Source organism: Crocodylus porosus, unplaced genomic scaffold (genome assembly GCF_001723895.1).
Source record: "Crocodylus porosus isolate Cpor-Errol unplaced genomic scaffold, CroPor_comp1, whole genome shotgun sequence".
Classification (NCBI taxonomy): Eukaryota; Metazoa; Chordata; order Crocodylia; family Crocodylidae; genus Crocodylus; species Crocodylus porosus.
Window position 1 is genome coordinate 5,010,283 of NW_017728925.1, and position 24,441 is coordinate 5,034,723.

Below are 24,441 nucleotides of genomic sequence, written 5' to 3' on the forward strand. Positions count from 1 at the left end.
CCACAACAGACTTACCAGATGCATGTAGCTCTGCAAGCTGATGGGCTGTGCTCCTCGCTGCCTGCATGTTGCACTGTGGCTGTGCGCATGCACTAGCATTTATCAGCCGAAATCAGGCTGATTTCCAATGCAGTCAATTGTCTTTATATCAGTGCCAATCCAATATCAGACTGCTGCATTGGTGCACCTCTACTGTAGTTGGGCCCAAGCCTCATCAGAACACCTTGGGACAGTTGTAGGTAACACTTTAAAGCAGGTTTAAAGCAAGTTAAATGCCTTTTGTACGGCCTTAATGGCACTGCTGTTTGCACATTTGGCGGCGTATTGCACCTTAAAATGACTTTGGGGAGCTGCAAACTAAAACACCTCCCAAGAGTGTTAGTTTCCTACCCTACAGCCGCTGAGGGAAGCACTGGGCTCCATGCTGCTCAGGCTGCGCGGGCACCCTTGGAAAGCAGGCGACACAGAAGGAAGAAAAATGCAGCAAGCCTGATCTTTTTCACCCTCTCCACCCCTGGAGCCTGCCGCCCTAGCTGAGCTGCACAAGGGCCTGGTGCTTCCCTCTGTGGCTGTGGTGCCCCCAGGCAGGTGCCACCTGGGGGTTGGAGGGCTGCTGCTGCGCAGGGAAGCACCAGCCCCACCCTTCAGCTCAGGGATCACTCTGCCCAACAGGTCCCTCTCCCCTCCCCACCACTGGCGAGGCAGGTAAGGATTGGGTGGACATGGGTGTGCACGACACGGGGGTTAACTCTGTCCTAAACTGAAGTGGTGTTTTTAAAAATCCACCACTTCAGTTTAGCTAATTAAACCCCTGGGTCGTGTACAAATGCCCTATTTAGTTACCTACTTAGGAAGGCAGCCCTTTTGCACATATCACCTGCCCACTTCCTGACACCCTGAACACAGCAGCACTTCCACCTCTCTCTATCTCCTGTCACCGTCAACAGCTCACTGTGCCACACAGTGCTTGCTTCAACAGCTCTGCAGGAGCCAGCAGCCACCCATCACCCCCCAGCGAGATTTGGAATTGCCTACAGACCATCCTCCCTGACACCATACTTACAGGTCAGAGAGCCTAAATGCTGCTGGTGACCCCTATCCAGTCAGGCCCCATATGGCAAAATCAAGGGCCTCCCACATTAGTCAACAAGCCTTGCAAGCACCCATAGGGAAGTGCCCACCAAACCAACCCAGAGGGAGCGCCGCATTGAGGATGGGCGCCCACACCACAAACTCCTGTCGTCTGTGAGCTGATACATTCCTCACCACTCCACTGATCGATCGCCTGCTCTCCCCTGACCACCCTCACTGCCCACTGCTCCACCACACTGGGACTGCCCTGGTGGGGGTTGCTGCCTTCTGCATCGCAGTCGCACCACACCTCTGAGCAACACCAAGAATGAGAGCACTAGAGGACCCATCCTACAGGGCCACAACCCCTGTGCCCCACACAGAAAGCAAGGTGGCTGCCTCACTGCACCCATTTCCTTTGGGCATTTTCCTCAAGGCACTTATGCCAGCCATACTTCATTGAGACAGGCAGACAATCCCTCCCGCTGCACTTTCATTCACAATCTCCATCCATTTCAAAGTGCCACAGGACTAACAACTGCAAACGCGGTAGATAGACCACTTAAGGAACACCTTCTTGTCTCATCTCAGAGCAAATACGGATGAGAAGCTTGTAGACAGTATTGGCAGGCAGGTTACCGTATAGTGTCACCAGGTGCTAAAAAGGCTTGGGACTGTTCCTGGCACTCAGTTCCCTTTAGAGCCTTTTCACAGTGCAAACCAGGTCATGTCCCTGCCACTCTGCCATCAGAAAGGCTGCAACAGGTGACAGCTCACTGCACCTAGACCCCTTGCATAAATTCACCCCTCCAACACCTGCTATGTACCTGTCAGATGCAGGATCCAAGGCCACATGGACTGTCAGTCTGCCCCAGCTTCTACTTGTTACCTCTGCCCTGCCCATTTCCCCCAGAGTTCTTCAGCCTACCCCTCGCGCTCCCATGACATATACCACCCCAGACTGAAGGCTGATCCCAGCCACTTGGGTCCACAGGATGAGTTCCCCCACCCCACTCCTTGTTTTCCATGAGTGATACATTATGAGACACACAAAAGCGATCTCTTTGCAGGTTATGTGTAGCTTGTCTGTGCTCACTTACCCCCTGCAGGCGCACATGCAGCATGCTGACACTGCCCACACTGGCCAGCCAGCAGCCCCTTGGTCTTGCCAGCACACACAGATTGGCACATCTTCTGCTTTTATACTAAATAAATAAAACTGCTGTCATTGTACCCCTCCCTTCCCCCTTACAGCCATGACAAACACCAGGGAAAAACCTGAAGTCCTTCTCCAACGTGTGCAACGGCCACCTCCTCAGGGTCTTCCCCGTCCTCTTCCCTGGTCTTTCAGCAGAACCCCTCCCCACCCCCGACAGGCCATCCCCCGCACTATCACACAAATTTGCATACGTAACAGTTCCTGAGGTTGTAGGTGGCTAGGTTTCCAACCTTGCCAATGCCAACTCCTGGCTGCATGGCCAGCTTGTGGTCATGTGGCACCATTGTTCCGAGTTCTCAGCATCCCCAGGCTGGGGGGCGGCCAGTGGCTAGGCCAGTTCAGTGCTCCTGGGCCGCAGGTACTGGCTGCCAGCTACTGTCTGGGGCACTGAGAGAGGCCTCCTCCGTGACTGCTTGGTCCCAGCCACCTCGAAAGCATCTTTCTCGCTCAACGTGCGGCAACTCCGAGGCGTCTTTTTGAGATGCAGGACTCTCTTCTTTGTCTACAAAGTTGAAATAGCCACTGGGTGAGCACTCTTAAAATGCAGATACAAGGAGCCAACTCATTTTGCATGCATCAGTCATTCTCGCTTGACAATCAAAGCTGGCATTTTCCTGCTTTCCTGTACCTTGTCTCCCACACTACCTGACCCTTTATTTGCTGGCATCATGCCAGCCACAAAGGGGCTGTGTCAAAGCTCCTCACAGAAAGACATTGCAGGCTTGGGTACAATTCGATCCCACACAGGAGAAAGTTTTCCCCTTTTCCCATGCATCATCCCAGCCTGCTTCTCCCTACACTGTGTAGGTCAGAATGTTTTTGCCACTCTGGCTTCCCGCTTGAAAGATGTGGATTTATCTTGTATTCATGCATACGTACTTGTACACTTCACAGTGCTGCTACTGGGTGGCACTCTTACCCAATCTTATGACACCCCGGTTGAGTATCCCTCAATTGGTGTTGTTTCCCAGCCCCTGCCCAGCTTTGGCTCCTCTGTCTTCTACCTACCTTCCCCTAGCAAGAAGAGTTTGGCACCCAACACCACTTCCACATTGCGATGATGGGCCAAGGCATCCAGGAGGGTTTGGCCCTCCTTCCAAAAGAGGAAGACAAGGGGGATGACAATGTCATCAGCACTGCCGTCTCCCACCATTTGGAAAGGCACCATGTCCTCGCTGCGGCTGCCTTCTGCATCATCTACAGAGAGGAGAATGGCTTTTCAGGGTCCGAGCTGGAAACATTTCACCTCACCCCCCCCACCCACGCATGCTGTTCCCCATGCTGGTTTAAACCAAAGCCCTGTAACTTGGGGCACTATTCCCTGCCCGCTCTAGACACATTATTGATGGGGACAACAGACAAAAAGTGCTATTCCTATTCTGACCCCTTCTGACTTTCTGGCTTAGGGCTTCTGGGGTGCACAAGACCAGCAGCTCTCCCCTGTCCATTGGAGACTAGCTATGTTTGCCACTTGGGCTACATTTCCCCTCCATTTCCTGAGCCTGCAAGCAACTATTTTTTTTAGTGACAAGGGCTGGAGGGGTTGACTGCGTACATTGTGTCCCATACCAGAGAAAGGCTGCAAACCCCAGGTGATCCCTTTCATCTGACCCAACATCTAGCACTCACTTTACCCCAAAGACCACAAGCGACCTGACTGCCCCAGAACACAAGCTGTCTGGTTTTGGTCTTCCTCCTACCAGAAGCAGGTCACTGTGACATCTGCCTGTGCCGCCAGCAAAAACAGGTTGCTCTATAGCAGAAATCTCCCTCATACAAGATGCTGCCCTCCTCTTCCCCTGCACTGAAGGACCCAGTCTCCTTTCAGCCCCTTCTAATGATGCCAACCACCCAAACGCATTTGCACTGTATCCACAGTGTTCCAAGTGGGGTCTCACCAATGCCACGTACAGGGCCACTCACACTTTCTAGGGCTCTGCTTCAAAGACCCCACCTAACACATCCCAGAACTGCTTTAGTCTCACCAACACCAGCAGTTACTGACACCAGTGGCTTCGCTTTCAGTCTGCTCCCTCATTCCCAGCCCACCATGAACATCCTTTCCCTTTCTGTAAAGAACGCCCCACCTACTTAACGAGGTCCACCCTCTTACCCTGCCGCCTCCTGTCCATACTGCATGTTGCCCTGATAAACAGCACACCACTAACACACATGTGCTTTGGGAGGCTCTACTTGCCAGCTAATGACAGCTCCAGACACTCACCAATAAAAATCACTCCTGAGGCGCCCGCTCCCTGCAGGTTCCTGGCTTTGGCAGCAAACATGCACCCCCCTCGCTGGGCCAGCGCAATTCTGCCTTGCACTTCCTCCCGGTTGGCAATTGTGGAACAGGCCTGATATGGTTCGCTCTGGACCAGGCTTCCCTTTACCTGCGGCAAGACACGTCAGCATACTCTTTGGGGCAGTGACCTTCCTTTCTTCGTGCAATGCTTTGTGCCGTCATAGCTTTGGCCCCCCGTTTCTGATCCCAGGTGTTTCTGTAGGTTCAGGTGCATGGAGTGCGTATAACTAAGCCTCTACAATGTGGTACCATTACAATCACCTCTTTACATTTCCTAGGGCTGTTGCACCTTCTCTCTACTGTGCGCACACATAGGTCAGTTTGTTTCTTAGGGTCCCATCCTGGCAAACAGCAGGACTCTCGTGCATCACAGGGTAACAGACAGCCCCAATGCTTTGGATCGCTGGCAGCATCCAAGCACCACAAGGGGCCCAGTCCCTGGCTCAGCACAGGTTCCAGACAGGCAGCTCAGACTCCCCGGTTCAGACTTGGTAAGTGCTGCAGATATGGACACCATGTGGACCACTTAGATTTGCTCACAGCAGCTCTACATCTCCTGCCCCAGGGAGCTTAATGTAGCTCCATTTGGCATGAATGCTGCTTAGTTCAGACATGACATAAGACTCCTGGACTGAATGTACAATCCACTTGAAAAACAAACAAACACACAAACCAAACTGAGCCCACAGGCACCTGCCATCGCATTAGTAGACTTCAAGCTGGGCTTCTTAGGTTTCTACCCAGAAGTCCTGAGGAGTAACCACAAGAAACATTTTACCACCCCACCAACCTGCAGGCTGAAACACTACCTAGCAAATCCTCTCAACACAGCTTTACAGAGGAGGATCACCTGACTATGGGTGCACAAGCAAAGAGACACCGTTGTCCTCATTCACTTAGGCACAACCACTGTCACATCCCCACAGTGCAGGGTAGAGACACATCACTGCTCCCTCAGACACTCTGACTACCCTGCTCCAGAGGTCGAACTGCTGACAAACTGCACTCACCCCATGCTCCTCTTTGGTCAGGTCCATGCCGAACTGGGCTGGCCCAGCAGTGAGTACCATTCTCCCTAAAAATGGGGGGGAAATGACTTGGACAGAAAGTGGGGAGAGGCCTGGAGGCTCTCTTGAAGGAGGGCTGACCAGCTCGGCGATGAACTTCAGGGTGAACACCTCCACAGGAGACACTTCATGCTGCAGAAAAAGAAATGCACTTTTTGCTCTAAGGCTATCAGCTAAGCCTTGACACCTAGGTATCATAGCACCTGCTTGTTGTGGGTGCCTCCAGCATCAAAACCAAGGCTCTTGTCACCTAATCCTTTGTGGAACATGATGCCAACACAGGACTGTGGGGAGGGAGGGAGTCAGAGGACACACTAGGGACCGTGATGTCGAATTATTCTGCCCTTTGCTCTATGGCAGCTCCCCAGACTACCTACTGCAGGTAATATGCCTGCTCTCCCCCACTCAGGTCTGGTTCTGACATGACTTGATTACCAAATCTCCTTGTATCTTACATGACTACAGGTACAAGCCAAGTGCTCATAAGCATGTCTTCAGTAACTGCCCAAGAGCTGCAATTGCTTCGCAGGCCATGGTCTCTAGACATCATGCAAAATGATAAGAGCCCATGACACAGACCTCGGCACTGCTGCGGGAAGCCTGTCTGTTAGCAGAGGCCTTGGGAAGGCTCTTACCAGCTGCCCAGTGACATGGCACTCCTGAAAAAGCTGAAAACAAGTGTGCACTGCCATGCAGGGAACCCTCGGTTCTCACCTTGTGCTGGGCACCAGCCATATGCACACTCCCATCACCCAGGGGAATGAGGGTGAGTCCCAGGTGCTTCAGAATCTCCAAGGGCTCCGTCCTGGTGTCATGAAGAGGAAGCTCAATCCCGCTGAGGGAACACAAAGCTCAACAGTCAGGGCTACTAAAACAGAGGGTGTAGTGCCACAGCACAGGACCCAGTGACAGCCTGTGCAACTGCTGCTCACCCGAACAGCGTAAGGCGCTCCGTCCCCAGTGATGGCAGGTGCTTGTGGGTGTCACGTATGGTGTAAGGGAAGGTTGGGTTATTGGGGAAGAGGGTCTGAGCGCTGGGGCACGATCGGGTAAAGATCTCCTCTTCCTCGGCAAGGCCCCCATGAAGCATCTGCAGGGAAAGATGCACCTCCATTCCCATTGCTCCCGGGGACAGTACACACATGGTGCTGTGGGATGGGTCTTATTCTCACACAAACTACAGCAAAATTACAGAGCCCAGGGCATCCCATCACCAAGCCACAAACACACAGTTAATGGGCATGGGCATGTGTGCATTTATACACCACAAAAAGCAAAGGCTAAACTCCAGCAAAGCTCTGCCATCCCTGAAGGAGAGCTAAGGCACGATGCTTTGCCTTCTAAGGCAGGAGCAGGCACAGAAGAAATTCCTGCTGTGCAATGGACACACAGCAGGTCTCTCTGCCTTCTACCTTGCTGTAATTTGTCTGTCCATACTAACAATCTTACCCAAATCCTGTGCTGGTAATGCCACATCCCTTCCCTCCACACTGGTCCACTGACTGCCAACCCAGGCCTGAGGCAACTGTGCCACAGGACAATACTCTAGATGTTACCAGCACCTTCCACCATAGTACCACCATACTTCCCTGTCTCTGCTGAAAAGCCCCAGCCAAAAACATCCCAGAAGTCCACGAGACTTATTCTACAGCACCTCACACAGGAGGCTTACAGCCCTATCACAACCTACCAGCATGTGCCCACGGCACACCGCTCTGAAAGAACCCCTGCCAAGGACCTCCAGCTGTGAAGATATTCACAGCTCCAAACTCTGGACAACTGCTCTTCAGGCCATAGCACGGTCCAAGGAACAGCACAATGGAGAGACTACTCAACTTTTCGCCCTGTTAGGTGACTTTGCCTACCACACTTCACATCTTGGTGCCTCATTGGTGGGGCAGGGAAGTTCCTGATGTGGATAAACTGCTTTCTTTGCATGCAAGCTTCATGGCAATGCAAGCCAATTGTGCCATGGAACTACATGCATGGAACTACATGGTTAAGCTGCAGTTTTCATGGATGACTAGAGCCCTTTAGAGAGCCAAGCCTGCATGACTCTCACTCTGCCCCAAGTTCCAAACCTATACTGACTTTCTCCCCTGAAGACAGTCCTGTGCACAGGGCATGCTGGACTCAACCATAAGCTGCAGCAAACCTAACTGTGCCCCTGATGCTTTGCTGAGCCCGAGGCCGACGTACGGTCGTATTCCTTCGGCAGGGGGGCCGGGTGGTGGAGAGAGACAAAGGCAGCAGGTGGGCCTCTGTGGTAAAGATGTAATCGTCAATGTCTAGAGGCAGATCTCGCTTCTCTGTGAAAAGCAAGTAGAGGTACTTAAACATCTCGGCCAGGAAAAAGGAGTCCATCCTGCATGACAAACAGACATGGTGGTTAGAGGCTGCATCTGCCACAACCAAGGAGACAAGAATATGCGCACCCACAAAGATTTATCTGCAGCCCCAGGGGTCTCTGCAGAGGACACTGCTCCCCACTTGACGTTTACCATACCCCGTCATGACAAGGGAAACGTGGGAAACACATGAAATACTGAGGCCTCTGTGATCTCCCTCTGCCTTCACACCTCACCCATCTTCCAATTTCATAAAGAAGAACCACCAGTCACGAAGGCTGTGCCACTCCACCCCCTCCAGACAGAATGTACAAGGAGGGGACTGCTGCTCCTTCCTCCATCACCTAATACCGCTCGCCCTGCCCAAGGACAACTTAGGTCCAAGAGAAGCAACCACTATTGTTATGCTTGTCCTATCCTTCTGTTGGCTCTCCCATGTCAGTCAGGACCCAAAAGAGTGGGGGGCACCCCTCTGGATATACCTCTAGAATCATGCGAAGTCACAGTGCTAGAAAAGGCTGTTACGTTGGGGATTTCAAACCCCACAGCATTGTTTTCAGGAGCAGGATGGCAATTACAGCTTTCACCTCACTCTGTCAGGCTCTAGAGGACGAGACTACTTTTAGTCACCTCAGTGCCTCTGCACGCCAGGGCAGAACAGGCGCATTTAAAGCACTGTCCTCTCTAGACACAGTCTGCAATGCTCCTAATGCAATACCAATGTGTGGTCACTGGCAAGAGCATGGAGAAGCTGGTAAACACCTCACTTTGGCATCCTGCAGTGCGCTGAACCCTGGGAACACGCTGGAGCAGCTGAACATGTGTGCCTGGGTGGCTTTACTGCCCGCCTGTCAGGCTGGTGCAGCAAATGCCTGGCATCCTTAGGAACTTTGTACACTCATCTGCCTGGCCTGCCTTAAGGAGAACTCTCATCCCCTCTTTACCTAATGGCGGAAAGGAAAGCCCAGGGAACTGCATGGGCTAACCCCACCCCACCCATCTAATGAGCACTGGCTGCAGGCACCACCCATGCATGTCTATTTAGTCCATTCCCACTACAAGTACCAGTGGTTTACCCAACCCCAGGACTGTGCAAGTGCTGGGCCTCTCCCACCAGATACCAGCCACGTGAGGACATCCATGTATGTGCCCCCTGGCTCCATCCTGCTGCTACTCCATATCACCCAGGGTGCGACAGGGTTTACCTATCCTCATGTCGGCCCGTCCGCACGTCCTGCACCGCCGCAAAGCCACACTCTACCCGGGCATGCCTGTTCAGGCTCTCTATGATGGATTTGCCCACATGGAGGTAGTAGGGGTCCCGAGTAGCCTTTGAAAGGAAGTAGAGGAAGATATTCCACACCACCCAAGTTGTTCTACCCACACTAAAGTACCACCACACAGGCATTCTGGGTAAGGAAAGAGGACATCACGGCACGCTTACAAGCGGGACAAGGAGGAGTCCCGTTTGTAAAGGGAGTCCAGCCACGCTTCCTTCCCCACTCCTCCTCAAGGCCGAAGGAACTTAGCAGACCTTCCCCATCTCCACCACTCATGCAGGAATCTTGGGTGTCTAAAAAACATGCCCAGATCCCATTCCCCAAGCACCCCAATACAGACCAAGCACCTCCATGTCCACCCTTAGCTGACAGGCTGCTACCGAAGGCTGATGCTCCCTCTGGCCTTCAGTCCTCAATGAGAGCACTGAGCCCTCTTGTCTAAGTCTTCCTTCCCCTGCAGGCACTGCAAGGCTGTGTCACCTTGTCAACAGTTAGCCATGGGAAGAGACTAACCTTGTACAAGAAGTAGGTGCTTTCTGCAAACTCGGGCCTCAAAGGATGCTGGGCCCAGTACACAGCAAAGTCTGACGTGAATGCCTTTGATAAGCAGAGAGAGAAAACATGCTGAGATACAAGCCACCACTGCCACAGCCTGCCATTAAGAAAGATGCAGGAGGTAGACTCTGAGGCTCAAAGCCATGGTCTAGAGAAGAACGCTGCCCTGGGACACGGGTATCCTGAGTTATACCCTCAGCTCTGCCACATGTGTGCCAGGTTGCCTTTAGCAAGCCACTTTGCTGCTCTGTGCCTCCATGTTCATCTCCATACAAAGGCAGGTAAATAGTGCCTGTACTGTAAAGTGCTTGGAAACATGTTATATAAAGCAAGGCAGCATTATTATTATTATCCAATCTCCCTCTCCACCCTTACCTCTGGAAAACAGAACAATTTTGCATTCAAATCATGCTTCACAAGTTCCCAGAGTTGCATAACGCCCCCACCCCCCGCCACCTGGCATGGTGTTTTTGCAATGCTGGTTGCCTATGGAATCCACCTTGGTTTGTTCTATACCAATGAGAATGTAAATGATCCTGGTATCAGGTTTAATTCCTCTAAATCTTCCCCCAACCTGTAAAAGATTTCAGACTGCACAACCCAGGAGGAATAGCCAAAGAAAGTAAAGGTGAGAGGAGATTTAACCAAAGTGGGAAGAAAGGGGAAGAAACGCAGGCCAAGGCTGGTCACAGTAAAGGCAGCTGAGAAGGGAGAGGTTTGTGTTTGGCTTCCTTTTTCCATTTAAAAGACGAGGGGAAACATGCACATACCTTTCAGAAGTGAAGCCCGCATGTGTACTGAGAGAGAATAGCATGCCCTCCCCCCCGACACAACATTTCTAGCCAAGATGTTAGCCTTCTTCAAGACGCAGTTATTTTTCTGAGAACAGTGTGTCAATTTATCCAAAAAAGGATCGGCACTAGCGGGCACTTTGCAGCCCTGCAAACCTTGTCTAGCAAGGGCCAAGTGACAGGTTGGTTTATCAGGGAGGTCCATGGGCCCAGTCACTGCAAATGTATCGGCCATTCTTGATCCAGTTCCTTCACCTGTCTCAGCTTCCTCTGTCCTTAGCTTCTCAGCCCTTCAGTTATGGACTGTCTTTCTCTCACTGTGCATATATACAGTACCTCCCCAGTGGGGCCCCCATCTCAGTTGAGAGCCACAGAGCCCCAGTTAAATACATATGCCATTGCTCAGGCAGCCCTATTGTATAGTTTTGGTGTAGGTATAGTAGTCTGCCTACACTTTATGCCTAAGTCCTCCAATCTTCTCCACTTCCTACATAGGGCAATGCTCATCCTTGCTGTGGAAAGGCAGAATGCGGGAAACAGAGACAGTCAAGAACCCAGAAGGTCAGCGGTACCATTACAATATCTCCCTCCCACAATGATATTGATCCTGCAGGCCCCCCACCCCTTCCTTTCTCAGCAAGGCTAAGCCCCTGCCTGTCTTTCCCTAGGAGGCCTGCATCCCAGAACCTGGGAGCGCCCTTCAGACACTTCAATCTTGGAGACATGAGAAGGGTGTTGGGAGTCCCGCTCAGATAGTGCAAGAGTTAAAAGCACAAACAAGACCCATGGATCCCCTGCTGCACAAAGGACTTCCTCTACACCCACTAAGGTCATTGGTAGTCTGTGCTCATCAGTGGACCACGGACTTTGCTTCTAATCCTTTTTATGGAAGCTGAAGAGACGATACAGGTTCAAGAGCTTGAGCCATGGGCCACTGGCACCCACAGAAGAAGCTGGAATACCACACCTGTTTTCCTCTCCATCTGGCTGTCTCCTGGAGGTTCATAATCCTTTCACAGCCAAGCCAGTCACTCACTCCCCAGGGCAGAAAGGAAACAACGTCCGAGTTACAACATCAGAACACAGGGAAAGATGCCTCCCCAGTGGCAGGTATGGTTGGCCAGAATGCTGAACACCCACAAACCAAAGGCCATATCCAGAGCAGGACAGACTTGCGGTGCTGCTCACATGCTCACCTCAGGGAGGAATTTGTGCTGCTTGGTGACCTGGTACAGCATCTCATGCGTCTCAATAGCAGGCTTCAAATCCCCTCTCAGCACCTAGGAGACAAGCCTTTTTCTCAGCACACACACAGAGACAGACATAAGAATGTTCTCAGAGGAAACAGAGGTCTCAGAAATGCTTCTGGGTCACAGCAGGTGCAGTCTGTGTCCCACAAGTGCACAGGATCTACCCTATGAAGTACCTTTACCACAGGAATCAACTTGCCATATTTTGGTCCAGCATTTGCTTGATCCCTGGAGCTATAGGTTCCTGTTCTATGACTTGGGGCTCCTAGGCACTCATGTAATGCATCTAAAAATAATCTACCACTCCACAAGCTTCCTAGCAATTTTAGCAATGGCAGAAGATATGTAACACATGTCACTAACAGCAGCTCATCAACTGTGTGCACTGCCCATCTGCAGCAAGGCAACGTTTCCCTGAAAGGACCAGTGTGAGGAGCAGACACCGAAAGGCCTCCAGTGTTGACCCACCATTTCTTGGGACCCCAAACCTCCCTCTCATAGGTCGAAAGAAAGGGGGGTCAGGCGCAAGGCACTGAGCACATGGCACAGAGGGCAGGGTTTGTGGTGCAAATGCTCATCTACGAGAAGATGGCTCGAGACCCCAGCAACTCATTTTCCCTCAATATTCTCAGTGTCCCACAGACCAGACTCAGGATTCCCACAGCTGTGTCCCAGCCAAAACCGCACACTATTTTTCCTCTTCACCATGATCAGAGGCTCACAATCCCATCCTCACCCCAAAGTGAGGTCTGTATTTTTATAAACAAACCATCGTTGCCAGTCTTATTTCTGCCCCTTCTCTGTGCCAGTCAAAGTGAAACCCATGAAGCATCGGAACAGAGCCCGGTCAGAGTCAACAGTTTGTCTTTACCCGGCAAAGCCCCACACCACACACCACCTACCATACCCACAGCAGCATTACCTGGAGCCCAGGGAAGAAGGCCAAGAGGGAGTCCATCCAGCTCCGAATGCTGACAGTGGGGTTGTGCATATGGACATTCAGCAGGAGCGGAGGCTGGCTGATGTACTTCATTATGGCCACGTAATGCTGTTGAGACACATGCACACACACTCTGCATTAAGTGAACAGCAGGAATGAGCTCTTTATCAGTCCACCGGGAGTCAGCAGGGTACTGAGAGATTTGCAAACCCCATATACAAATAATTAGTTACGAATGCAACTGCTCAGCTAGGCGCACCACTAATTTCCAAGAGCTAACTGACAATTGCCCCTGCAGTCTCATCTCTGTTATGCACGTGCAAGTATGTCAGGCACAGGACACACTGGGGACACCTCCACGCATTTCTCACACTCCTCAAAATGACCCTAGCTGAACAGACCAGGGAGCAGCCCTCTCCCAGTAAACATCTTCACCTTTGGGCCCACTGCCACGCATAGTTCATTCCCCATGTAGTTATTAGCCAATGGAGGAGAGTTTGCTGGCAGCTGCAGACTAATACACAAAAAGGACTATGAATGCTACACAAACCTCCCTGCCTTTTCTCTCACAGAGGATGCCAAGCTCGCTCTCCTGTCAACCAGCCATCCAGGCCCTGAAAAGGCATTCACTAGAAAGCAAGCAGCCATGGGTTTGTGGGAGACTGGAGAAGGAAGAAACGATGCACTTCCTCCCAGAGCTGGCCACAAGTTTCTACCAGCAGAGATGGATGACGAGGTGCCAGGGGGGCTGGCTGGCCAACTCTCACCCCTGCTGTGTCCCTGGAATGCTGCCACCTTTGCTTCCTGCCTGCTGCAGAGCACAAGCAATTGGATTCATTCCATGTCCCCTAGTGGCAGCAGGCATTCGTGTGAAAGGCAAGCACTGCAGATGGCTGTACTTCAGTGGGACTTCCATACCTGGGTCAGGCTGGCTTTGTGCCGCAAGACCAGACCTTCCAATCAGAACAGGCAGATGGTAGGGCGAGGGCAAGACTCCACAGGGAGCAATAAAAAAACCTGGTAGGCTGTGTACTTACTGCATTGAACCTCTCCAGGTAGGTGTCATCTCCAAGCAGAATATATGCCTTCATGAGGTACTCATAGTACGAGTCTATCCCAGCACCAACCCCACTGTCTAGGGGAAAAACATCACATTAAGCAGAATAGGGGCCCCTTACCCAGAACTGCCTCCTCTGCCAAGTATCACCCAGCTAGCCAGCTGGCAGTGTGAAGAGTAGGATGTTGTTAGAAAGGGCTAATTTTCCTCTAGGAGGGGAGGGCATTATGCATTATCCCATGCTCCCCCAGCCCCAAAGAGAAGCCCACAACCTACAGAGCAGAGGTGAGCGACAGTGGTCAGTGTATCTCTGCTCCAGGCAGGTCCAGGAGCCTGGAACCATTTGAGCATCCAGCCCCAAGCCTGTAATTTGCTTACCCCTCCGGACCCAGTCTCCGTTGTGAATGTTGATGACCGTGCCCACCAAGTTGTTCCCTTTTTGGCGCTTCTCCCAGAGGACGTCCAGTGCTCTCCGGGCTGTGTCCTGAAAACGGGGCCAAAGGAATGGACACAGAGAGAGAATTCACTCACTTCATGCGCACGTGACAAGTCGCTCTCTCCACCTCTCACCTCCTCCCATCATACAACACACCAGGGACAGAACGACTGAAGCATTTCTAACACTTTCAAATCAACTTGCCTTTTGAGCCATTCCAAAAGCAGCTGAAGTGCTCCAAAATGACACCTCCTTAAATTAGGTGCTATTTTAAAGCATTTCAACTCCTGTCATGTATGTAGGGCAAAGATGGACAAAGTGGCAGATCCAGCCAGTAGCCAGACTCCTTTTCCCAGCAGTCCCTGCCTGCACTGGCCAGGGTTTCCACGGAGACTGGCCCCAATATCACCGGCAGGGTGCAGAGCTGTTCCAGGCCAGGGCTGGGATCTTGAAGTGGATCCTGCTCCAGGCCTGGGGCTTGCGGATCCCAGCTCTGCCCTGGCTCCAGACCATGGTGTCACCATCGCAAGATCCCAGCCCTGGAACAGCTCCCGACCCAGGCACATGTCCTGTCAGTGTTCCTGGGGCTGGTTTCCATGGAAACCTTGGCCCCATGCTGTCACGACATTGCCTCTTCTCCATGGAAATTGGCTGCAGCAATATGATCAGGGGCTGCTGGGAAATGGAATAGGCCACAAGCCCAATCTGGCCCGTGGGCTGGACTTTGTCCGCTCCTGAAATAGGGGCACAGGGGACCCACAGATGCTCCACAATCCCACAATGCTCCACACTCCCTCCTCCTCTGTGCCTGGAGAGGCAGTGGACAGTCAGCAGATTGAGTGACAGCTTTACATTTCATAGCCACAGGTCCCAGCTGCTCCAGCAACTGGGGTCCACCACCACCGATAATCAGGCTCTTCAGTCCCAGTCTCCTCTACCTTGCCTCTCCAGTGAGAGGGGGAGAAGTTAGGTAGAGAGGACTAGGGCTGGAGTGTCAAAATCCTGAAGTGTCCACTGCTAACCCCTCCCCTTCTCCCTCTACCCCGGCTGACATTTCCAGAGATGTACTCCACCCCTCCTAGCACCCCCCTGCTGTAAACCTGTGGCTTCAATTTTGAAAGGTTCCAGCTGGGGCACCTGGGGTGGGGGAGGCGAGAGTCTGCACAAGAGCCGCAATATTCCCTTTTTTATGGATTTCCAAACACATTTAAACTGGGAAACGTCTCAAACGTTATTTCTGTCCACATCCAGGGGGTCATATTACTCACAAAATCAGGCCACTGGGCAGGGAGGACAGACCAAGGGCTGCCAGCCTGGACCTGACAAACTCAGCACAACCCCTTGCCCTGCCACGGACATCCTGCAAGACCCCGAGCAAGTCACTTAGAGCAGGATTCTATTTCCCTTGGCACACCTAAATGACAGCCTTCCAGCTAAGCAAGCCTATTTCCCCTTCACTGTGGAGAAGTACACAAATGGGGGCAGGCTGGGTAGGTACAATACACTGGCTGGCAGTTACACAGCTATATGCCCATTCCAAACACACAAGTGCACCCAAGTCATGCAACCACACAGCAGGCCAGAAACCCAATAACTAACAGATGCTGGAAGAGGATGCCATGTTGTAACCTCAACTGCTGAGTGAGAAAGGCACTTGCCCAAGAAGCAGAAGACCCAGGATCTAGGCCCACCCTGCCCAGTGGGAGATTGACCCTGCATTTCTCCCCCTTACCAGCAAAGCACTCTAAACCAGCAGCACATGGATCAGGCATTCTCTGGCCACTTCTCTGGTATTTGTTTGAAGCTAGCTCCTTAGCCAGCCAAGAGAGAGAGACTATGTGGGGCCAGGAAGAAGAAAGCAAGCCAGAGCGTGTGCAGCTCAGTGAAATGGCTGCCGTCTTGGATGGCCAGACTGGCAGCTATCAGTCCTCCATTGTACCCATTTTGCCTTTGAGAGACTCTGGGGGAAGGGAATTGTGGACCTGATTCAGGCAGGATTCTATCAACAATTAATTGGCACAGCAGCACTAACTCTGTCCTGCTTGATGCAGAAAGGATGGCCACACAACATGGAAACAGGGACACAAGCAAATGTATCAAGTCCAATCCAGACAGCACAGAGTGAGAGGCTGCAGTAGCACCTGGGGGGTGGGCTAACAGTGTGGTGTCCACTCCCTTAGGGGGATCACAGTCTTTGCTCACATTCAGGTGAACCAGTGGCCAGCATGGCTTATGAAGAGGCACTGCTGATCCTGTGCAAAGAACCTGCATGGGTTCCCCAGGGTCTCCATAATAACTTGGGAACCAAATGCGATTCATTTTTCCCCGCTCCAAATCACTTACTTCAAACACTGTCTCTTGCGTTAGGCGGCTGAGGGCAGCAAACTCCAAAATCATGGTGCCAGCACAAGCCGTGCAGGTGTCCAGCTCCGTGCCCGTCCGGGAATTTGGGCTCAGGACTCCGTATCTCAAGTTCACCTGGTTGGGAAGACATCCCATGCATTCACTGTTGCTAGATGCTCTCATTCATACCATCCCACACATGGCAACAAGATTACTTCCCTTGCCCAGCATCTTCCTTTCTGTGGTACTCCGCAAAGCACCTGCATGCAGCACTGCCAAACCACAGCCACCTCTGGGGCAGAGGACAGCCAACAGCCAGCCAGAAGCATGCACATCCTAGGAAGATCTGGAGCATCTGCTCACCTCAAGGGACCTCCATCATCCACACAGGGCAGAAAGGCTTTGAATAAGTAGTTATCTGAAAGTCCCGCCACAAGGAACCACAGGAGCAAATGTTACATATTGCAGCAAGGAATTGAAGTGCCTAACACCTGATGCAATACTCAAAGCACCACAGAGCAACTGATGAAGAGAGGACTTTGACCTCCTTTCGCTCACACAGGGAATGCTGTAATTTCCAGGCTGCTGGGAGAGATCAACACCATTCCCCAACTTCTCACTCACAAAGCCAGTTTGTCAAGGGTGGTAACACTCAGCCTGAAGCTCTGGAGCATAGCTTCTGGATGCTGCAGGCCTTAGCAATGCCCTATTAGGGTCACTCTGTGCAAAGCCTCACCCCCAAACATGCCAGTTAAGACCATCCAATTTACCTTACCCTGGGGAAGGGCAGTCCGCTGGTGGTGTTGAAAGCAGGCAAGAGACGGTACCCCAGGTCCCGAGCCAAATGCAAGAGCTCATCTTTATACCACTGCAATCGTTCACCTTGCACCTTCAACATGTCGGCCATGATGTGACCCCCTAGCAAACCCCTGCAGGGAAAGTGGGGGGGGAGGGGGACAAGGTCAGGTAAGGCTTTTTAGAGGTTCTTGCAAATGTTGCAGTAAGAAAACCCATTTATGAACCAGTTGGGCCTCCTTGGTGCCCAGAATGTCTGTCCCCGCTCTCAATCCCCTGTATATCCACCCATCTCTAGACAATTTCTTATACAGCAAGCAACCTTCACCCTACCCTCAATGACCCTTTCTTGGCTCCCAGATACCACCCACTCAGAGCATTCATGGAGCAGAGTCCCACCAGGCATCCAGCACAGTCTCCGAGCTGAAGGGGGTGGGGAGGAAGGAGCGGCAAGGAGATATTTGGGGGACACAAGGCACTGGAACAATATTCTAAAAGATGAACGAAGCAGGAAGGATGACACCTGCCATGCACCGCAGTTCCAATGGCACTGAGCAATAGGTCTTTACTCTGCCCATCCAATGCCCACACTCACCCCAGTACACGGATGTTAGTTTCAAACACAGAGACAACCACGTCATTGTCCAGCCTCACGTCCAGCACCACCTTGCGCACAGCATCCTCAAACTCATCCAGCTGGTTAAGAACCTGGGTAGGGAAGGGTTGAGACTCAGGTCAGCGATCTGAGGCTTTTTCACTGCCTATCACCCCCGTGAGTGCTGCACCGACCCCTCTGTCCTATATTCTGCTAAACCCTGTATACCATTATGACTGGCCACTGTTCCTGCTGAAATCTCTCAAGCAACAGCCCATCTGTTGTTCCCCCTCACCCCTGACTGACCAACAGCCTGTATGTCACTGGCTGCTCTGTTTCTCTTGCCTGAATGATAGCTATTTTGACTGCAAGGTCTTAAGGGAGAGGGGCTGATCTTGTTAGGCCTGTAACACCCTTAACAGGCTGTCAAGGAGAATGCAAATAAAGTCAGAAGAGCAATTCACAATTCACTCCTGACTGAGCTTGCTTGCTTTGCAATAAGCCCATTATAGGCTTTGATTTCAGGCAGAGCTGGGTCTTTCCTTAATCCAGCAAATGAATCTCTCTAGTTTAGAAACTAATGTGGCCTCTATTACTTGATCTTGTCTGCACTCATCCTCCCACCTGTGAAGGAGAAACATGCTATTACATGCATGGTACAGATGGGCAACTAAATCCCAAAGAGACCAGGCATCCTGCACAAGCTCATAAAGGAAATCTGTGTCTGTCTGAGCAGGACTTTATTCTATGTCTTGCAATCCTTAGGTGACTACTTTAGCCCTCTCCTAGGTGTTAAGCAAGTTTAAACACCTGAACCAGCTATTCCTTAAAGGTTCAAAGCCCACCCCCCCTCAGGACTTTTTTGGTTTGTTTCACGGTATTTCAGTGCTCAGGGTCAGCCATGCTGGCAAAACATCATGGGCAAGTAAAACAAGAGGGAAGTTGTCTGCATCTGTGGCTTTTCAGGGAAGTGGAAGGATGAATGTCAGCTCTTTGGGGCAGGGACTATCCTTTCTGTTCTAGGCTTGTACAGCACCTGGCACAAACAAGGACCTGGCACACAATGGTAGCTCCTACTTGTTACCCCCATACACATAATTGGTTGCCAATAAATTATAATTGCTAACAGTAATTATGTAGCAAAGGTTAATACCAGCAATACAATAAGGTAGCTCAGTTAACTAGGACCACGGCATACAAGCAATAGGATGAGGAATAAACAGGAAATAATGGAGGGAGAAACAAAAGGCTCCAGAAAAGCAGTGGCACAGGAGGGAAAACATGTCATGCATTCCTCTCTAATGTGTCACTCAACCTAGTAGCTGGGTCCCATGAGGCAGCAGAAGGAGCATCTGAGAGAACAAGCGTTAACTGAACAAGAAACATAAAGATGGTAAACTACTGCAAGGAGAAAGACTGCTTAAAGAAGGTGCATCAAAGGAGAAAGAAACAAGACAAATGAATGTGTTACTGAAGATGTGTCAGGATTATTATTTGTAAGCCCAAAAGTCTCACAGTGCAAGGTACTGCACATAGTGCGAGACAGCCCCTGCCCTGAGAAGCCTAAGATGTATATGGAAAGGTATCCCCTACCATCAGCCAGAATTCTACATATTAAAATAAAAGATTACTTGGCTTTAGCTGCAGTGCTTTTGAATACACAGCTCACTTACATGTATCCCCCTGCAACCATACACAGAGGTCAGAATTCTACAAATAAATCATATTTATCATCCCTACTTTTACAGCAAGGAAAAGCAAAGTGAAAGGGACTTGCCTGGGGATCTACAGGCAGCATATGAAGGTGCTGTAACCCTATGATTCTGAGTTTTGGTACAATCGGGTGGCTTGGGACCAGGTAGGGCCTGGGCTTCAGTGTTTTTAGGCAAGCCAGAGCCACAAGCTGGTCTCAAAAGAAATCTGGTTAAAGCTTGTGTGCAGATTCCACTGCCTCTATCAAGTGCTGTTTTATCACCAAAACCTCAAGACGAAACAAACCATGAAAGCAGAGGACATCCAACAACACTTTCACTGCTAAGCACATTTTATTCATGCTTAAACCCCAAGGTCTCCCACAATGGACATGTGGAAGGTCCCATAACTTCACAGGCACATTTCAGCCCACTTGTAAAAAGCCAGAATTGCAGAGGGAAACACAGTCCATTGCACAGGCACGAATGTAAACCCTGTGCATTAGGAACCTGGTCCTGCTCTTGACAGAGATTGCTGCCTAAATGCAAACATCACCCCCACCTTGCTCAACAGTTCTGACACAAGAAGATCACTGACTTACCACGAGAGTATCCAAGGTGTCAATCAGCGTGAGGGAAAACCTACAGATTTAAATGCAGAGTAGAAGGTATACTTTGAATCACAGTGAAAATTAGATCGTGGAAAGCAGATCTTGGAGACTTAATGGGTTACACTAAGGGAGATTTTCAAACCCTGGCACTTGCTCCCTAAAAATAGAAGTGCTTGTATCCATGCACATTTATTTGTGTAGTTGCTGCCACTGCACACCACTGTGTACGCAAGGGGCCATCTCTGTGTGCAGCCACAAAGGCCAGGGTCAAAAGCACTGGGTGCTTCTCTGAGCTGCACAAATATTCAGAGGCAAAGTTTTGCAAATCTGGCCCTTGCCACCCTAGAAAGAGCAGGTTGCCACTTTTCCTTTGATTGAAACAGAGTTCTTCCATGCACTGCAGCTACTGCTTAGGAAATACCCATTTTCAGCAAAGCTTTCAGATCTTAGATGGAAGAAATAAAGAAGAAAACCATAACGTTTTGACCAAACCCTTAAACATTTGCCCAAACCTGAAGTTTGGTTTATGGTTTTCCATTAAACATTTTGAGGGCCACTGTCATTAAATAAAGCACATTTTCATTTTTGCTGCAATTCTTCATGTAAAACCCAGTATTGTGGCCAAACCATCTCCGATTCTCCAGCTCTTCAGTCATGAGGAAAAATGCACTTTATGACAAGCAACATTACAACTGGCATCTCTGCTGCCCATTTTGTGAGACCTCTTCAACAGTTGAGCTCAAAGCAATTTGCAGATATATGGGATTCCAGCCTCATGGTACCCAAGTAAAGCAAATGTCACCCCTTGTTTGACAGATGCGGAAACAGGCACAGAAAAGGGGTGCCAAACTTATTCAGCCCCATGGGTTGGATGCGGAGCATAGGGCCAGTCTGCGGGCTGGACCAGACAAACAGACCAGCTCCACATACCAGAGCCAGCTCACAGGGCTGGTCCAGAAAAGACACCTCATGCAGCATGCACTGGCCCTGGTCTGGGACTTTCACACGGAGCTGGCCTACGAGCTGGCTCTGGTGTGTGGGGCTGGTCTTTGAGTCCTACTGTGAGCTAGATGCAGTACACGCTCCAAACTGGCTCCCTGTGTTGCGAACAGCACCCACCGCACTGGATGCAGCACATGCCAGACTGGCTCCATTTGCTGCATGGAACACATGGCCATTTGCTCATTTGCTGCAGGGAGCCAGCCCATACCACATGCAGCATGCAGGGTTGGCCTGAGACCCACAGGCTGGATCACAGGGCTCCACAAGCCAGATCCAGCCTGTGAGCTGTATCTGTGACACCCATAAGCTAGACCATGACAGACTTACCCAGGAGACCACAGAAACTTTTCTAGTGGCCTAGGAACTGGAGGACGACTGTAGGTCTGCATATCTATTTAGCACATCCTGCCCCTAATAGCCACTCTTTGGCCTGCAGGGCAAATGGAAGATCTGGGGAGAGCCGTCTTGCACACTCACTTGCCAAGAGCATCATCGATATCTCCACGACTTGGCTCCAGGCCCCGCACTCGACCCCGACAGCTCAAAGGCATCAGCTCATCTGCAGGATATGCATACTTCTGCAGAAGACAGGGGAATGCGCGCAAAAAAAAGATACAACTGAAAACTGCTGACAGTTCCTTCAGGACCTGGAAATGTTTGACAAAAAGAGTAAACACTGAGCTTCTGACGTCTAAAATTGGCCACTTTTGAAGTTAACTAGGCTTCTTGCCAGTCCTGTTCCAAATGAAATGCATCTTGCCTTAGAGCAGAGGTTCCTAAACTGTGAAATATGTACTCCTGGGGGTATGCAAGAAATCTCTGGGTGGTACAATCACTGGAGAAATTGTGTAATGGCACATTTAATTTTAATTATAATCATTGGCATTTAAGTGATTAAAATATAAAACATATGTTCTAGGGGAACACGGGCAGCTGATAAGTCTGGAAGGAGGTTCACAATAAGAAAAAGTTTGGGAACCCCTGTCTTAGAGCACAGAAAAAATACTTTACACATTCCTTATCAACTTCTGTCTGCTGTATACAAAGCAATGCAAACAACCAGCTAGGTGAGCCAGAGATTAATTCCTCTTTCTAGTAAAAGTGTGGCTCTAGGATCAGCCTTCCTGGCCTTCAACAGACTCATTTACAACCACTCACTTGACCCGTGAGAGTGACCATGCTCAACCGTGAGGGATCACCATCCCCAATAAAGTCTAGATCAGTGGCTCCCAACCTCAGGGCCTGACCCAAATCAGGGTTGCAAGGGGTCTGCCACTCCCACCTGGGGGCTTTTTCGGGGCACGGTCTATGCAGCTCTCACTGCCACTGCCCCCCCACGTTCCCAGCCTGGGCTCTGTTGGCACTGCCGGGCATGAGCGAGTCGGCAGCGGGGGTGGGGGTCACAGCCCCAGATTTAGGGTTGCAGCAAAAAAAAAAAAAAAAAAAGGGAGCCATTGGTCTAGGTCCTAGAGAACAGTACCAGGAAAATTCAAAAGCACTTGCCAACAAGGCTCTCAAGGACTTTGCAAACGTGTGTTGGGGCCCAATGTTCCTACATCAATGGGACTTGGCCTAAGTTGGGCATTAGGTGGCAGGATTTCTAGATTTTGGCCCTTTAGCTCTTACCGTTTGTATCCCAAAAGCAGCTAAGAAACACATGACTAGTTAGCAGCAGAGCTAGAAGAATGCAATTCATCCCAGTTCTGCTTGCTGACCAAAATACTGACATACTAAAACAATGGGCGCAGCCATAAAAAGGGGTCAGTAAGAACTGTGATTAGAATCCCCCCCGACACATGTACCCACCCCACCAACCATTTTGACTGGGGAAACTCCCATGACTAGTAAGTTCTCCCTTGCTCAGGAGGAGAGTTGTACCACTGCCTGCTGGCCCATATTCTAAACATAGCATGACAGAATGACTCCCTGCTCTGCTTGGAAGTCTCCCGGGGGGGCATGCAGTGCAGCCAGAGCCAGCATGGTGGCAAGGCTGTTTCCATGCAGGATTTTCCTTGGTACAGTCTTAGAATTCATTTACAGAATGAGGAAAAAGGCAGTTATTTTGGTTATTATGTTCATGAAGAAAACACTCAAAGATGCAGTACAAACAGCCAAGATAAGCAGAAACAGTGCTTGGAGGATCTGAGGAGCCTGCCATCTTATGCTGGGCACACAGTCTTCACCCCCTACATGTCATTCAGCTCGCCCAGTATTGGGGCTGTGACTGAACGTTCTCAGCCTGGCCTGGCAGGAAACTAAAACCAGTGCAGAGAGGGTGTGGATGTGCCTCAGTGAGTTTTCCTGAGCTCTCACTTTGCAGGGATAATTTTCTTGTCACACCCAGACCACCAGATTGTTTTTATTCCTGCCCCCCTCCTCCCTGCAGCTGTGGAATATTCCCAGCCCCGTGACAAGTTAGCGAAAGCGGAGAGACCTCACATAAATACTGATTTCTTACAGGCTCAAGAGTTCTCCCCACGGAGAGATGAATGGGGGCAAAAGATAAAACTACATACCATGTAGCTGCCATACGCGTGGTCAAACATCTCCACAACCTGGTCCCTGGAAAGAGAACAGCAGAATGACAGCAGGAAGCCAAAGGCGCAAAACTACTTAGAGCAGAGGCCATGAATCTACTGGTCAGCCTATTTAACGAAACTCCTGCGATCCCTGCTCCAAGAAACACGACAATAAATATCCAGCAGCAAACACGGACCCGTATCCAGAGCAGTTTATTAAGCTGGCGCTAAGGTATTGATCCCCTGCCCAACTAGTCATAGAAAAGAAAGGCGATCTAGACAGCAATCTCCTTTACATACGGCAGGTTAGGGTGTTAGGTCTATGTTGTGTCAGGGTTGATGGCAGCATTATGCAGAATTTAGATTATGGTTCTCTGGGATAGTTTGGACAGGGCTGATCCTGCCTCAGGCAGGGGGGCTTGGACTAGACACTAGATGACCTCTGGAGATCCCTTCCAGCCCAACTTTTCTATGACTCCACAGGCAACAAACACATAGGATGTCACCGTGTCAGACAAAATATGCCGCTCAACAGAACCAGCCATACCACTTTGTATGTTTTTAGAGCC

General features: G+C 50.7%; 1 protein-coding gene across 3 annotated transcripts; it reads right to left on the reverse strand.

Moving 5' to 3' along the window:
• Nucleotides 1-2,130: 2,130 nt before the first annotated feature.
• LOC109313842 (ER degradation-enhancing alpha-mannosidase-like protein 3) lies at nt 2,131-24,213 on the reverse strand. 3 transcript variants are annotated; one of them, XM_019540613.1, is made up of 19 exons: nt 23,870-24,213; nt 21,831-21,931; nt 20,343-20,382; nt 18,050-18,162; nt 17,435-17,588; nt 16,660-16,794; nt 14,259-14,364; nt 13,861-13,958; nt 12,806-12,931; nt 11,830-11,913; nt 9,801-9,884; nt 9,213-9,337; nt 7,859-8,024; nt 6,592-6,749; nt 6,374-6,494; nt 5,603-5,791; nt 4,515-4,680; nt 3,299-3,487; nt 2,131-2,792 (listed from the first exon to the last, which is right to left on the reverse strand). In XM_019540613.1, the coding sequence occupies exons 1-19, from the start codon at nt 23,897-23,899 to the stop codon at nt 2,629-2,631; spliced, it is 2,349 nt and encodes a 782-aa protein (XP_019396158.1). In that variant the 5' UTR covers nt 23,900-24,213; the 3' UTR covers nt 2,131-2,628. The 3 variants fall into 3 exon arrangements, with proteins under 3 accessions (XP_019396158.1, XP_019396157.1, XP_019396159.1); XM_019540612.1 differs by having other exon boundaries at nt 7,820-8,024; XM_019540614.1 differs by lacking the exons at nt 7,859-8,024; nt 9,213-9,337 and having other exon boundaries at nt 23,870-24,212.
• Nucleotides 24,214-24,441: the final 228 nt, after the last annotated feature.

What these genes read in the sequence shown, in the direction of transcription:
- LOC109313842 (XM_019540612.1), bottom strand. Translation starts at nt 23,899, where the DNA reads ATGTTTGACCACGCGTATGGCAGCTACATG. An exon ending in TGGCTGGTGCCCAGCACAAG is followed by an intron (nt 5,792 to 6,373) that starts GTGAGAACCGAG and finishes CTTTTTCTGCAG; the next exon opens with CATGAAGTGTCTCCTGTGGA. An exon ending in CTCAGGAGTGATTTTTATTG is followed by an intron (nt 3,488 to 4,514) that starts GTGAGTGTCTGG and finishes TCCTCTCTGTAG; the next exon opens with ATGATGCAGAAGGCAGCCGC.